This window comes from Gopherus evgoodei, chromosome 6 (genome assembly GCF_007399415.2).
Source record: "Gopherus evgoodei ecotype Sinaloan lineage chromosome 6, rGopEvg1_v1.p, whole genome shotgun sequence".
In the NCBI taxonomy this organism is placed as follows: domain Eukaryota; kingdom Metazoa; phylum Chordata; order Testudines; family Testudinidae; genus Gopherus; species Gopherus evgoodei.
The window spans coordinates 23,511,231-23,527,915 of NC_044327.1; the positions used below are offsets into that span (position 1 = coordinate 23,511,231).

General features: G+C 43.3%; 1 protein-coding gene across 1 annotated transcript; it reads left to right on the top strand.

Moving 5' to 3' along the window:
- The first annotated feature begins 10,734 nt into the window (after positions 1 to 10,734).
- On the top strand, positions 10,735 to 15,838 carry LOC115653522 (cyclin-dependent kinase 4 inhibitor B-like). The gene is made up of 2 exons (XM_030566889.1): positions 10,735 to 10,891; positions 13,109 to 15,838. The coding sequence occupies exons 1-2, from the start codon at positions 10,745 to 10,747 to the stop codon at positions 13,388 to 13,390; spliced, it is 429 nt and encodes a 142-aa protein (XP_030422749.1). The 5' UTR covers positions 10,735 to 10,744; the 3' UTR covers positions 13,391 to 15,838.
- Positions 15,839 to 16,685: the final 847 nt, after the last annotated feature.

The following is a 16,685-nucleotide window of genomic DNA, read 5'->3' on the forward strand; positions in this document are numbered from 1 at the left end:
TTGCTCGTGCAATGGCCTGGACCTGCCTATAGGGGTATCTGTAGCTAAAGCATTGGGGGTGGGGGGGTGAGGGGGGAAATGGATTTCCCGCTCCTTGTGCCCTGCATGGGCTTTTACTAACCTGAGCCCCGCAGGGTGCTCTCCCCAAACCGCTGCGCGCTGGCAGGAGCGCCCCAGCCAGCATGGGCATGAGAATAAAATGCACCGTCCGATTTAAGCGCCCGAGAAACCTCCCACGCGTCAGGGCTGTTTTGCTCAAGATCATCCAAGGCTTGTTCAAGGCTTATCCAAGATCCAGGCCCCTTCGCCTTTCCCTCGTGGTGATTGTCAGGAAGCGCTGCAGCAGGCGGGCTGAGCCTGGTCACCCCGCTGAGAACAGGTAGGAACCAACCTCAGAGAGGAGTGGGGATGGAAGGTGCCACTCTTGAGACTGGAGGTGAAATTCTGTCCCCAGGGAGGTCAATGGCAAAATTGTCATCCACTTCAGCGGAGCCAGGCAAAACCAGACACTGGCTTCACCCTAGTAACCTGCTGGGTACTGGGTACTGTGTGTAGAGACAGCTAGTCATGCGGGTACTCTTACTTGGGTCATTTCTTTTTCCGATTGATTTCAGGAACTACTGCTTACAGACTGATGGCCCAAGATGGTCCCATATTTAAGGGTGCACTAATTTGGCCCCCTATAAATTGTCTTTAGCGTACAGCAGCAGACTTTGTAATAAACGTCCACAAGCTATTGCTTCATCATTATGGCACTGTGATTGTTCCAATTAGATACAGCAGGAGATTTTTCTAGAGTAATGAAGGTGCATCTATAATCACCATCAAGTATTACAACTGGAGACCGACGTTCTCATGAGTAGGCACCAAAAATATTTTGGAGGGAGAAAATGGCCGATGACACACACCCCACTATTCTGCGAATAGCCAGATAGGAAAGTCAGCATGTTTGCCTTTTCAATGTGTTGTTTTTAACAGTGAAATCTATTGGCCTGGTTTTATATATTTTTATTGTTATTGTATAAACATCCAAAACTAAGGTAACTTTGATTATTAGTTCATAGAGTTAAGTCATATCTAAAGGATCCTGAGGGGCTCGCTCAGACAAAATTCAAGCACTTCAGGCAAAACTCCCACTGAATTGGGACTTCAGAAGTGGCCCTTGCAGGGTCTGTTTGGCTCTGTACAGTGCAGTTTAGGCCTTGTTGTTTATGATTTATTGAATACACAATAAGCATAAAGTATTTCTGTGGATTGTCTGTGGATTATAAAATGTGCAGCAATATTAAACTGAGAAAGAATACGATTTCTGTAGTCTCATAGGAAGTGCCAAGACCGGTATCACCGGGCATAAAACCCACACTTTTTAAAAAAAAATTGAAACAAGAGGGGCCCCGGTTAGGAGATTTAAAATATATATAATCACGGTGTTTGGAGCAGTAAATAATTCTATACTGCTGCTGGAATACTGAGCGCTGGTTAGACCAATGTACAGTGAAGGTTTTGATCAAGAGCAATTATGCAGTGTACATCATTATCTTTAAATATTCATATTTAAAACTAGATGATGGGCCTCCTTACTTCAACCGCAGGGATAATAAGTAGTAAAAAAAATATCCTCATCAACATCACGTCTGTGATTAACCTGAAAAGCATAAATACCAAAATATGGGACTGATTCTGAAAAGATTGACTGTCTTTAAGCAACTGAATTCAGGGTCAGAAACCCTGCTCTGGCCAGCAGCGTTTTGCTCGATATTTCTGAGCCCCAAAATAATTATTTTTATATAATTTAATTAAAAACAAAAATTAAACAGCAAATTAGTACTAAAAAAGTTCACTAAGGTATTCAAAACATGATTGTTTTGCTCTTGGAAGGCCAAGTTGTGTTGTGACTGAGGCTGTAAAACGTGGAATTCCCCCTCCGGCCCTATCATAGCTGTTCTATACAATATAATGATATTAAAATAAAGAATAATAAGCCTGGGAAAAGAGTAAAGTGAAACTCGGAAAAAAGAGAAACAATTAAGGGCCCAGATCGTAGGCAGCTGCATGCATAGCCCTTGCTGAGGGTATGGGTGTGTGTGTCTGAGGGCAGAACAGGACACATTCACTGGAAAATACAGCAGCTGCACTGATCTTTGCCCTTTCCCCATCTGGATTTGAATGAATCTAAAAAGTGAAAATATTTATGCGTGTCTAATTTGGTTGTTTTATCAGAAAGTGAAGGATCCAGGAGGAAATAAAAAGCGATGAACCTTCTGAAAAGAAATAACACAGGGCCCAACCCTTCAGCTCTAACTCCCTGGAGCAGTGCCATGGAACTGCTCCGAAGAGCAGCTACCGAACCAGCTAGACCCCGAAGTTTACAAAATGGCTGATTATATTGTACAGCAAATCCTGCGTACATTAATGTAAATGGAAAGTAGGCAGAAAGTTACTTATTTTGTATGCACTCATGTAGGATTTGTGCTAAAACTTGGGACGTTTTAATTTGGCACATAAGTAGTTTGTTGATTTAAAAGCAGTAAATAATATTATAAAATGCTATTAAGACATCCTGAATTCTGATTAATCCGCAGCCAGCGTGAGATTCTTGAATATCGTAATGGGCCAGAACCCATCTTTCAAATAAAACTACTGTATTGTTACAGTAAACCTAGAAAATACACTACAGTAAATGAAACTATTAGTAAAATACAGAGAGCATTTTCTGGCATTGGTTAAACCATGGGATCAGGAGACCAAGAGTTTTTTTCCTGGTTATGTCACCTACCTTTTATGCGACCCTGGACAAGGCACAATCTCCCTTTGCCTCAGTTTCTCTGCTTCTACATTTACATTCGAGCTTTGCCGAATGTGCTGAGGCTTAATTCAGTATATGTTTGTAAAATGCTCTGAGATAGTTACATAGCATCCCTGGTCCAACAATTGCCATTCACCTGCTTGTACTGTATTCTTATTAGAGCTCTACCAAAGTTCTCCTCTACCGTGGTTCTTTTTAGATTTATTAAAATTAGTCAAGCTATTTCCATACAGGCTAAATCCACCCTTTCAGTCACTCATTCAGAGACTGAGGAAGCCCTTACGTACTACGTTATCACAAAACCATGACCCATCCATCCAGTTAAACACTGACCTAATATATTGCTCTATTAGAAAACAGCAGAGAGAAAATATTTCAATTCTCCATTGTTAGTGGGGGGCACATTTTTTCCTTATTTGCATGTTCACCTATCACAGCCAAAAATATATATATCACTTTGCTGGTAAGTGAAGACACTTTAAATATTAAAATAGGTTGTTTTCTGTTTGGAGTATAACCAAAATAGTTTAACTTTGTGTAATTGCAGCTTCCAATTAGGTCTGTTTTCATCGTTATTCAAAATGATTTTTTTCAGTGCACTTTAGAGAGAGGCAGAAAAATAAAACCCTTAGACCAGTTAATTGGGGTTGCTAAATTGTTTAATGGGAAATTTTCTACAGAAAGTAAGCCTTCATATAAAAAGTATAATTCTCTTTTTATCCCTTCCCCTTCAACAAAATATTTTTTCTAGCAGTAATCAGCTGCAGTAACTAGGTTAATCAAATATAATTCTGTGGTCAGCACTTGTTCGGCAATATTGTGGTCATCTCAGATATTATTTTCTGGTTCTTGCTGGTATATGCGAGCTGCTTGACTAAAACAACACAAGGTATGCTAGGTTCTGGATTTCTGAGGGAAGCGTGAATGGATTTAAAGGAGTGCAGAAGGAAAAAGGGGATAGTTTTGAGGTCATGGGTGGAAAAGGTTGAAAACTGACGATGTAGAAAAAAATATTAGCAGGGTTCTCGGAACCTTTTTTCTGCTATCTTGTTTGGTGCTGATCTGCAGTTTTGTGGCTTGTGTTAGTTCCCATACAATAAGGCTTTTCTCTTCTGATTGGGCCAAATATATGCAGGGCACCCGAGTGCCGTATCAGTTTCTTGGTTTATAAAGCCTTTTACGAGTATTTACTTTATATTAGCATGATAGGTCGATGCATTTTGCAGAACTTTAAAATAAGCCGCCATTTGTGCAGCCCATTCCCACCTCAGTAGGAATGAAAAATGTGGACCTGTCACCAAGATACCAGAAGGATCCAGTGGAACTTGCCTGGTATTGTAAACGTGCCAGACTTGGAGCTCTTCCCTCTCTGAGTGAGAAGCTGGGCTCAGATAAGGAAACATGACACGTTTGTGGACATCCATTTTCAAGATACACTTTTTGCCTGACAGTAACTGGGATCCTCTCTTTGCCATGTGCGTACATATCAGGGCTGCGACCACAGCTCCTACGCCAATTCCCTTTGTCTGATATGAAATAGCACCGTGCTCTATATACACAAGAGCATCTTCTAAAGCCATCCCCTTGTAAATTTGTGTACTGCTAATTCGGATAACGGGTAGCTCTCAAGTTTCTGGGGCCTCCTGGATTTGCTACCGCAGCAAGCAAAAGTTTGTTTTATTTTTATCTGCTCAGCTGCTTTTTCTTAGTATTTCTGTAGCCATCGCACCATTTTCTATTACAAACAGAAAAGATTAAGGAACTAAACTTCAGAATTGTACTTCCTTAATCTAATTACTGTATCTAAACAGAGTTTAATCACCGTAGGATCTGGGCACTGATTCTGACCAGCTATAGTTTCATTTTTATTAGTCTCATTTTTCCCCTTTATACAAATCAATTGTATAGTTGCCCACTATACCCGGGAAGCTGTAAAATCAGAGATGAGCATCAGACTGTGCACATCCACTAGCATTAGGGCTTGACTGATTTCATTCCCACTAAAGAAAATGCAGGGTAACTTTGTTGCCTTTAGCGGAGTTTTTCATACCCGTAAAAAAATCACAGTAGCGCCATGGGAGTTACTAGCGAAAATTCAGGGTAGAAATGGGATCAGCTTTCTGCCCATTGTCCCTGCAGAGTTAGCAGGAGTGCAAACTAAGGCCACAACCCTGAAAATTACTTTGTCACCTGAATAATTTTATGCTCGTGTATTGTACCTTTCGTTCAATGGGGCTACTAGCATTTTTGCAGGCTCCAAACCTTCTTTTCTCCCCCTCCCCCAAACCAAGCAGTTATTTGATTAAGTATCTGACTCAGGCAGCAGATGCTTTGATTAAGATAGTTTTGTTTTTATAGTCAGGTTTATGAGCATAACAACATGGTAGGTGGGTAGTTTAAAATGTTAAAATCTAAATCTCTGCTACTATTCACCCTCTTGTAATTTGTTCCTAAATACTCTTGTTATGGCAAAATAATTTTAAAGTAGGTCAGAGCTGTGTGGTTTGGGTATTTAGTATTATTAATTTAGGCCTTGGTAAGATGGGGGGGGGAGGAAGTGCAATCTTGTAACTTTGAAGCACTATTTCTGTGAGAGAACAACATCAGGATTACATCATTCTGTGCAGTAGTTCTAGCAGAAGGTGAAAAGTAGAGGAACTGCACATAGCTTATGAACCACAAGAAACAAGGCCTAAGCAAGTCTTCTGTTGTGCCTAGGCCTCCTGATGGCCTTCTTCATAGGAGTGGATTTCACCCAGGGGGAAAAGAAAACAAAAAGATACTTGACAGTCTCCAGGTACAGTGACAGCACATAGGCCTCTCAGAAACAGATAGCAGCATTACTACATCCTCTGGTCCCCTTCCTTGTCAATAACCTGAACTACCTCTTGATTTCCAAACATTTGGCCTCTACATCCTGCTGTTTTCTCTCGGTAATACAACCGATATAAGAGCTATGTTTTATCATTATCAATACTGTCCTCAGCATGTCCCTGATGGCTTGACTCAATCACTATTTCTTCTCTCCTTGATGCACAGCCACTAGATCAGTGGTTCCTAACAACCTGTGAACCCCTTTCACTAAAACATCTAGTCTCGTGAACCCCCTCCTAAAAGTGAATATTTTCAGGGATTTTCTCCTTTACCTGAGTATAAATTATAAAAGCACTGATCTTGGAAATATAAAATTTGCTTTTATGACATGCTTATTACACAGTATTATTAATCATTACAGTATTGTTATTACATTATGAAAAGGGTAGCACTTTTCCAAGAGCTCACTTTCGTGGGTCGTATCACTTTGAATAAACCTGTTATAAGACAAGGCTCCTATGTTTCATCAAGGAGTATCAGATGTGAAACAGCATGAAGACATTTAAGAACCCAACTCAAAGAGTTCCTCCTACGCAAACATTCAGGTCTTGAGCAGTCCAGGCAAACAAAACAGCTTCAGCTTGTTCTTCATAATAAATTTAAAACAATACTAGCTGCCTATTTAATTTTAAAAACAGCAAAAAAAATCCACCTCCCTTTCCATTTTTTATAAGGTGTCTGGAAGTTTAAATCTCCTCAGTGTGATAGAGATGCTTGCTTTGATCTGCTTAGCTCTTGAAGTCCCAGTCTAAGGGCTCCCTGCTGCTGTGCGGCCCTGGGGTCCCTAGGGACAGTTCTGTCCACCATTAGGGATTCTCCCCCCACCCCAAGAGCCCCCATAACATTTCAGGAACCCCAGTTTGGGGACCACTGCACTAGATGGAACACAAACGTCTTGCAGAACAAAATTATCTTACTACATTCCATTTGCAGTGATACATTTCTTGTGAACTCAGAAAATACACCCTCCTTCAGAACAGTTCACAGCAAGCAACACAAGGCAGCAAGTTGTGTATAGGATAGACTGAACAGGATATGATGAGGTAGCCGGGGAGGCTAAAGAGGAACTAGTTCTAGTGATGTGGGGTGGGCTTGATCCAAAGTCCACTGAAGGCAATAGAAAAACTTCTATTGCCTTCAGTGAACTTTGGCTCCGGTCCTAAATTATTAAGATGTGGACAACTATTTCAGGTGTGGGGACAAACAAGACGTTTTCTTTTTATACACACCCACACACACTCCTATGGAGAAAGAAATCACAAGACTTGGTTACAGCCTGGAGGTGAAGGGAGGCGGAATGAGAATAACTAATAGTTAATAACGATGCATTTATTTTATTTGACTGAGCCACCAACTCCCATCTCTCTCCTCAAGTGATCTTAAACATGACACTGGAATTTGTCATGGGTGGAATTAAAGCCCTCAGAAAAAGGAGGTTTGCTGGGGTTGCGCTGCGGGGGAGGAGCAAACAATAGAATTTGTTCTGTAATGTTTAAAAAGCTACAGTGTGGCCCACAAGATTGTCAGGTCAAAACGGAATGGTTCAGTTCCGTATCTTACAAGGCGGCTTCAGATGTAGTCTTACACGTGCTGGTACAAAGAACGTGTGACTTACCAGCAGGGAGGCCTTTCAGAATGTGAAAAGGGACACAGGAAACATCATGAGCTTTCAGAGGTTTCAAGTTAGTCAGTATCAGCAAAGACATTATAGTGATTAAGTGCTTCTTCCCTAACGATTTCCCACTCACCTACAAAGCCCAGGCCGATCCCTGCGCTCATGGGGAGCCCCACTGGAGTCAATGAATGAAATCCTGGCTTCAGCCGAAGTCCGTAGCAAAACTCCCATTGTCTGGGGGTGTGGAGGTCCAGGATTTCACGGACTGGAGTCTGAAGCTCTTTGTAGGCGCAGTGTTCAGTCCCGATACGCTAACATTGCAAGATCGGCCCTCAGCAAATTGAAAACCGCCCTTTCTTAAGAATTCCTTCTTTTCCGAGTGGGGGTATGGGTTGCCTCTCGTGGACGGTGCAGACCCCGCCATCTCAGGGGATTTCATTGAGCCCAGGCCTGTTCCCACGGGAGCCCTCTGCCCCCACTTCTGCTGTAAAGCAGCCTGCCTCGTGCCCTGCCATTACCCCTACAAGCCTCCTAAAGGGGCACTCTACCCCACGGGGAGGCTAACATAAGTTAACACGCACTCTGCCGTCGAAACTTCTACTGGTTTCATCCATGCGTATGTGAAGGAAGAACACACAGATGAACCCAACATGCTGCCTCTCCCTGCAGCCCACCAGGGAGAGGCTTCTGCGGGGCTGAGGGAGAGGATATTTCTTCTATGCTAGGCCCAGATCTAGGATGGCTACTTGCTCGTGCAGAAGTGGAAGAGAGCACAAGACCCTAACCTCTCCACGGGCAGAGCCAGTTGGGTTCCCCTCGAGGACAACCTTACGTTATAAAATGCTGGGAAAGAGATTCTGATCTTCTTGCCCATCCAGTGGTTCTTCCGCCCGCGTTCTCGTGCTCAGTGTTGCCATTGAGCAATATGGGATCGCTGGTGTAAGAAGCAACGGAGTAAGTATTCGAGGGTGATGCCCATACAGCTCTGTAGCCAGGGCTTTGGTCTGCGCATGCAACATAAAGGCATTTTGATATGACGTCTCTGGATGGCTCTCGGTATTAGCGGTGAGCTGTAATCCCTTCCACCTCCATGACGTTTGTTCATTGAGTCCCAGGATAGAGTATCAACATTCCAAGGCGCCTTGTGCTCTGCAGTGAAATCTGCCTTCATTTCCTGGGGCATTTCCACTGGCACCACACCACCTTTGTGTGATCATCTAATTCAAGTGATCTCAGATTGACTACGTAGTGGTTTTATAACATGACCTTTCTGCCAAAGAGAACCATATGAATATACAACTAAAGATCGGGAAGTGATGATATTAACTTCACTGTTACGTTGTATGCTTGTTTGGACTGTTCTATAGTTGTAACTGAATGTAGTGAGTATCAGAGGAGTAGCCAAGGCCTGGATCTGTAAAAGCAGCGAAGAGTCCTGTGGCACCTTATAGACTAACAGACGTACTGGAGCCTGAGCTTTCGTGGGTGAAGAATACCCACTTCGTCGGATACATGGGACGACATGCATCGGACGAAGTGGGTATTTACCCACGAAAGCTCAGGCTCCAATACGTCTGTTAGTCTATAAGGTGCCACAGGACTCTTTGCTGCTTGAATGTAGTGAGTTTTCAGAGCTCTGCAGGGCAGAATTCGTCACGTACAGTGGAGGTGGATTTCACCTCTAGTGAAAACAGGAAAAATCTTACTAGCTTCAGAAGCTACTATTCATCTTTGCTTTCCTGGCGATTACTTGCTGGGATGTTATTCATGGCGATTGTTCTTTGTCCGCTAAGTGACATGCACAGATACGCTGCTGTGTTAATTTCACTGGGGTGAATATATATTCAGGTAAGTCTAGCAGTTTATTACCTGCTTCTATATTTGATCGTTACCTGGCTTGGATTGCGCAATCATGCTGGGTTATCTAAATAAAACCGCGTAGACTTCTACGGATGCCTCTGTTCGTGGAAACGTCTGCTGTAAAGTGAATAAAATCAGCGTTGTTCACATTTCCTGCCTCCACTTTGTGAGTATTTTCTCCAGACATTGGACATGATCCGAAAATATGGCACTGAAACGACAAGTGCTTTGACAGCACTTTCCGGAGCAGGTGCTGCGTCTATTTTGCGCTATCTATGGTACCGGTCGCGGCTGGTGAAGAACCCAGGATTTTCCTGGGAACCTGAGCACCTCTACTAGAAATACCTAGTCCCAGAGTGCCATGCATACAACATCACTGGTTAGCAGACAACACAACAGTCACATGACAGTATCATGGAACCACCGCTGCCAGCCAAATTTGGGAACCTCCTCTCCTCGTTGATGGACTTTAGCCGGTGAGACCGAGTGTGCACATGGGAGCCTCCCGAGGGGTGAAATGGTTGAAGACCCAGGGGGTGGCCCAGCTGGCAGTTTTAGCTGCAGACAGCGGATGAAGGAGATCAAGAACAGGGGTTGCAGGTAAAGTGGATGCGGGGGACTGAAGGAGATGGACATGTGACTGGGAGGTGGGAGAGGCGGATGAGGGGTAATGTAACCGCATGAGCGAGGGAGATTGGGTCCCTGGCTGATGGAGGGAGGACAGCAGCCAAGTTATTTTATCTTGCGCCCTCCTGGCCCTCCATAAAACCTGGTTTACCCATCAGAGCGGTGGGGGAGGAGGGAGTCTCCAGAGAGCCGGGCGCTGTCCCTCACCTACCATCATAGCCCCTTCTTTTTGGTCCACCTCCCTGATCGCAAGACATTTTCCCCGGGGAGCTCGCGTGGGTCGCTCTGGCGAGATCAGGAGAGAGATTTTGACCGGTTGGGACCGCCTTGGTGTGCGGATTCGCTGTCAAGCGGAAAAGTTATGTGCAAGGTAGAGGAGACGGCGCGTAGCCGGCTGTCAGCCGAGCCCCAGGGCGCCCCTCGTAGCTCACCCTGAGCAGGAAGAGGGTGAGCACTGGAGGCTCAAGGTGGAGGAAGTCGCGGGAGGAGGAGTGAGCGAGTCCGGGGGACACACCGCGGCTGGGAGGAGAGGAGGGCGGGCGTGCAAGGAGACGAAGTATAAGGGGGGAGGAAAGCTCCAGCGGGGGAGGAGACGTCTCTCGGCATGGCGCCTGTGATGGGCAGGGATGACTTTCCAATCCCGGCCGCTGCAGCCGCCGCCTCCCCGCGCAAGGGCAGGGCTTTCCTGCCATCTCTCTGCGCCGGCAGCGCGCCTGCAGCAGGCGGATGACAGCCATGTTATTCCTGGGATCGTTCCCGGGGCTGGGGGCTGCAGTGTCACCCATAGCTGGCGTGGGGGGGAAGGTGCCCTGCACGCACGTGCCCGTGAAGGATGGGGCGGGGTGGGACTGTAGAGAAAAGGGAGGCGGTGCAAACATATCAGGTTGGGTTGCGCCCGCCGTGCCGCTATTTAAGGCAGCGGTGGGGGGGTGCTCGGGGCGAGCTCTCTGGCTCCATGAGGCATGCAGGCGGGGGCTGTAGCTGCAGGCGGCGAGAGGGACCTGCTGGCTAACGCCGCGGCTCGGGGGGACGTGCAGAGGCTGCGGCTGCTGCTGGAAGCCGGGATGAACCCCAATACTGTTAATTCCTTCGGCAGGACCCCCATTCAGGTACAGGGCCACGAAGCCCAGCGGGAAGGGAACACAGGCACCGGGGAGCGCGAGCCATAGAGACTTTGCATTTTAAAATCCGTTTTCCAGCGCTGCTGGCTCGAAGGGAGATCGCATTATGGGGGTAGAGCCTGCTTCAAATAAGTAAAAACAGGGCTTGTAACAATATCTAGTTTTTGTGCACCTCGTGAGTCGGCTATTAAGGGAAGCGCTTGGAAGCCACTTAAAAAAAACGAATTCTGCTTCTGGATTGCTAAATAGAGATGTGATGTTTAAAAATTCATTGCCACTCGTTTAAAATTACTATTCATCGGTTTTATGGCGCTTTTAGGGGTTAAAACGTATATGTATTCCACAAAATGAATCGAAATGAGGAACATGTAATTACAGGGGACATGAACAATCAAGCAAAGGGATAGCTCAGTATGTATGAATACTGATAAATTACTATTTCTAAGACGATTTCTATAACACGGTCCACTTTGCTTTATGGTTCATATCCCACAATTATACGCACCCCATTTCGATTCTTCACCCCTTAAATTCTAGAGGGAGAAAAAACTGCAGGAGTGTTTTGATAAAAAGGTTTACATTAAAAATAGCATTATTTTGGATGTTTTTTTCATCGACTTCATTCATTTCTGAACATTAAACCACCTAAAAGTTATATTTAGGAAATGGTACTTTGTTTCAATTACTATTTCAAACAATACTTTGATCATATAAAATGCCAGATCACATTACATTTAATCAAGCATGACTGGACTCTGAATGACTGCCATTTTGTTTGACTGTTTACAGGGGAAAAGAATTATACTTCCAATGAGTAAACATGGCAAGGGGAAAAAGGAAAACTGAACTTCATTTAAAAAAAACCCACAAAGTTATCCACATCGGTGGATGAGTTGTTATTGCTCTGTGTGTGTGTGTGTGTGTGTGTATGTGTGTGTGTAATTTATATCCACATATGTGGAAAGGAAACTCATCCATATATGTGGATAACTAGAAAAAAAATAACTAAAACACCTTCCCCTTTTTTGCTACCCTTAAAATGGCTGACTCTCAGACCAATTTGCATAGGTTCTGTCTGTGATCAATTACATTTGATAGAAATGTTGCTCAGATATTTCTGTGATGAATTTTTATTCCTTTTTTTTCTTTTAAAAGGACATCCTTTAACCCACTTTCTATTTATCTTGCCCACAGAGATTATTGGCTAAAATAAATTGAAATTTGGACACATTTAATATAGTGAAACTTCAAATGCATTTTACTACGCATTTAAAGGCTATTAAAGTAACTATATTTGTTTGATTGTGCATGTGAAGCGGAATACACATGAACATATTTAAAACACTTAATATTTAAGTTTGCTGCAGTATTAATCAAGCTGTATTAAACCCAGGCCAAGAGTTTTAAATCATAAAAGGAAACCCAAAACAAGACAAAAACAGCCCTCCAGTTCTGTCGCCCATTCCTTGCGCATTAATTTGCAATGGAAATCTCTCAAATGAAAGACTTTTCTTCTACGCAGTTAATTTTATTATGAATTAGTTTTCTTGTACAGTCTCCTAGTCCACTCCGCAGAGAAAGTTTTTCAAAGAACAGTTCATTTCTCTCAATCACATGTAAATGAAGGTCATGTCTGCATAAATTACCTTGATAAAAAATAAAACTCGCCATCACATTTATCAAATATAAAAATGGGTGCAATAAAAAAAACAAAACATCGCTACCGAGCGGGAGGTCTTAGGGACGTGTATTTTGCTCTTGAGTTGCACTAGGTAAACGCTTTTTAAGGTTTACCTTTTCAAATGTTTAATATGAAGTGTTTACAGAAAATACTATCATACATACGGATTTGAAATATGTATTTGTGCAGTTCAAGAGCTATGCACCGTTTACAAGTAGCGAAATATACAAAACACTAGGAAGCCTGCCCTACTGAAGCTAATGGCAGTTCTGCCACGGACAGCGACAGGGCTCGGGTATCAGCCTGGAGATTTACCTCCTTGGAACACAAGTGTAATTCCAAAGTCAAGCGACCGGATTCTGGGCTCCATTACGCCGATGTAAAACCAGAGCAACGCATAGACAGCGTAATGCGGCTCAGACTCTGCCCTTAACTCAGATAAAATCCCCATTAGACCAAACGAGATTCTTGCAATGACTGAACCCTGAATCGATCTAGGCTCACTGACGGCTTCTTCCCCACAGGTCATGATGATGGGAAACACCCAGGTGGCGGAGCTGCTGCTGCAGAGAGGAGCTGATCCCAACCGCCCGGATCCCCGCACTGGCTCCCTCCCAGTGCACGATGCAGCGCGAGAAGGTTTCCTGGACACCCTTGTGGCGCTGCACCGAGGCGGGGCTCGCTTGGATCTAGGGGACAAATCGGGCCGCCTCCCCATTGACCTCGCTATAGAGAGCGGGCATCAGCAAGTGGTCAGCTACCTCCGAGCCCAGCCTGCAGGGAATGCCGCTCCGCCCCAGGCATAGGGCCCGGGCGGGTGGCCAGCTCCCTGCGGGGCTAACAGCGCTGCCCGGCTCAGCCACGGGCACCGCATGAAATGCTGGCCCCACTGCAGTCAATGGACATTTTGCTGTTAACTTCAGTGAAGCCAGGATTCCACAATCTTTCTACGGCAACCGGTGACCCATCCGCCAGGCAGCTGCAACCTTGTTGGTCTCTTGCGGGGCGAGCAGGGACTGCGCTGGCTGGGAGGGAAGGTTCAGGGGCTGTGGTAGAAAACAGCTGGGCTGCTTGGTTCCAGTCTAAGCACAGAGTGTGCAGAGAAAGATAACCCACTTCTACACGAACAGATTTATACTCAGCTTGGATACGGTCAGATTCCGTTTATAGAGAGCTGCTAAATAGCTGTAGTGGCCGGCAAGGGCCAGATTTTCGCTTATTGTGTTACAACCCCTTTTTTTAAAAAACATTTTATTGAAAAGCACTTCAGACAAACATCGCTTCAAAAGTTTTAAGAAGGAAGAATTCTTGTTCAAACAAATTCAAACAAAGTTCATAAAGAAAACAAACTAGGGGTTGGTAAGGTAGCACTGTGTGTAGGAGGCGTCCTGCCTGCCTGCAACCCCCAGCTGGTAGCACTCCAGTGAGTGTGTGTTGTCTAGGATTTATCCACCTTATAACCGAACAGTATGGGGTACCTTTTCAGAAAGCAGGCAGGACCATGAGCCTGATCTAATTCCCTGTTAACATCAATGAAAAGAATCCCATAGTCTTGTAGGCAGCCTGATTGCCGTCAATAAGGCAACAATTTCCCAGCACAAATACATTTTTAAGAAATACACATTGTCACACAAAAAAGCATCAGTTGCAAGTGTAGCCATTAGGGCGTGACTCAAAGTGGTGGAAATAAATGAGCGTCTCCTCCCGCCACGTCAATTGGTTTTTAATTAAGCCCTTCATTTATTGTGACATCTATGCGATTCCTCGAAAGATGTTAAATAAGCTGTATTACAGCTAGAAGCCCTTGACTCTAGAATCTAGAGTAGGACATGTCGATGAGCCACCATCAATATTTTCCCCTGATTATATATTGCATTATTAAGAAATAAATACATGCATAGCACAATCATAATAAATAGCTTTCTCGGAAGTTTGTATGCAGTATGTACTGTTTAAGGAGCCTGTCCTGCAAGCTGCTGAATGCTTTCAATGTTTATTTAAAAGGCCATTCAGCACCCTAAAAGAGTGGAACTTGCATTTTACTCTGATGTTGTTTATTGGATGGCAACCTTTCTTTAGCTCTACTCTGTTACAGTCAGAAAACCCTGGCTGGTCCATTTGCTCAGCACTGGTAACGGGATTATGGGCCCTTAATCCCACACCTACTGACATTAATGGGAACCTTTCCCTGGATACCAATATACATTGAATCAGTCCCTTCAGGTGAACTGAAGAATATTAGCTTCTTATGGAGCTAACAGCTTACCTCTGGAGAGCGACTATTTCCCATTAGCTCGAAGGGAGACATATGTACGTGAACATTAAAGAGGTGTTTGTGTAATTTTAAGTAAGGGACTGAACCGGGAGAATTCTGGTGTTTAGATTAAAAAAACTCAAATTATAAAAATACCCACTATGACCTAAAGAACCTCTACATTCCTTATTATCCACCAAGAGAATCTCCCTGGACAGATGAAGCAGCAGGCGCGTATGTTGTATAATCATCATCATCACTGGGGGGGGGGTGGAAATGTATTCAGCATATTAAAATTCTTAGATAAACTAGTGTTGTTTCTGTGAATGGTACTAAACCCCTCTCGTAACATGATTCAAAATACGCAAGTTGATTAATTGGTTTCTGTACTGAAGTGATCGAGCAATGCTGAATCACAGAGGAATGCTTTTATTCATAACAGTACTAGAATAGGCAGCTTTGCATTCTGATATTTTATTTAGATTTTAATTAGATCCCTCACACTATGAGGAATGTGAGTAACTTTTCCCGTCTAATTTTACTTTCGAAGTATACACCCAAATTAATTATCCCATTCTAATTCCCACCAGTAGAGAAAGTGCGAAAACACAGATTCAGAAACCTTTACAAATTACGAATTTTATACTAGCAATGTGAACGTGTATCTCTGGAAAATATTCCTGTTATGAAATCAGTAGTGCTTTGCCATTAATTTCAATGGAACCAAGATTGGGACCATTATTACGGAGTTTTGTTTTTAAAATTCACAAATAAGCAATGGACACAAGCAACAGGGCCATCCAATGCAACAGCAGAAGAGCGTGTGAATGTTTGTTGTTACTGATATCTGCACACCAGCTTCCCCGCAGAAGGAAACTAATGAAAGAACAGTTTATAAATGCGATGGTGTATTGCTTCTGCTTCCTATCCAGTACTGCTTAAGCTGATTAAGTAGCTGTTATTGTTTACGTGCAAAATATTAAAGTGGGTTATCAGATCATCTAAAGTGACGATTATTTTATGTTTGTATTAGTGTCCTAGGTTGGGCGCAGGATGTTAGAGAGACGAGGGAATATCCTGTACTGGATCTTCTGATGGCCAAGAGACAAGCTTTGGAGTTTACATAGAAGTTGGTGCAATACAAGATATTCCCTCACCCACCTTGTCTCTCAGTGTTGTTAAACATTCTAATACACAATTCAATATATATTAGTTGAGATTCTATTACAGATAGGTTGTCGGAAAGCTAATAAAATGTCAAATTGAACAAAAGGTGTATTTCAGTAGTAGGATTTTTAAAAAATCACTAATATGAATAATTGAGTTCGTCTGCCAATTTGCGTGGATAAACACTGAAGAACAGCAAGAAAATTCTATCAGACTTGTTTTAAATCCACAGAGTAGCAGTGATACCATTATGTATAATTCTTAAATATTAAAGATAAGGACGATCTATAACATATACACCTTTAATATTTTATACCTATATCTATTAAATTCTCAGAGTAGTTAAGTGATGCTAAACTAAGAGTTTTCTTGCTTCTGTTTTAAAAAAAATGCAGTTCATTACACTATCCATGCAAATAACCAAAATGAAAAATAGTTCCCCATAACGGTAATTTGAGACTATTTGAATTCTAGGTTAGGAATAGGTGGCATTACACTGTTTTGGATCAATTTCTAGGAAACTTTATTTCAGTTTTCCGACAACTCAAAAGAAAAAAAAACACACACAACAAAATTAGAAAAATCCCCATCAGCAACTACATACAGATCTTATTCTGCAGTCGACATGCTACGGAACTCCACCAGACAGGGCATCACGCGTGCAGCTTCCTCAATTATAA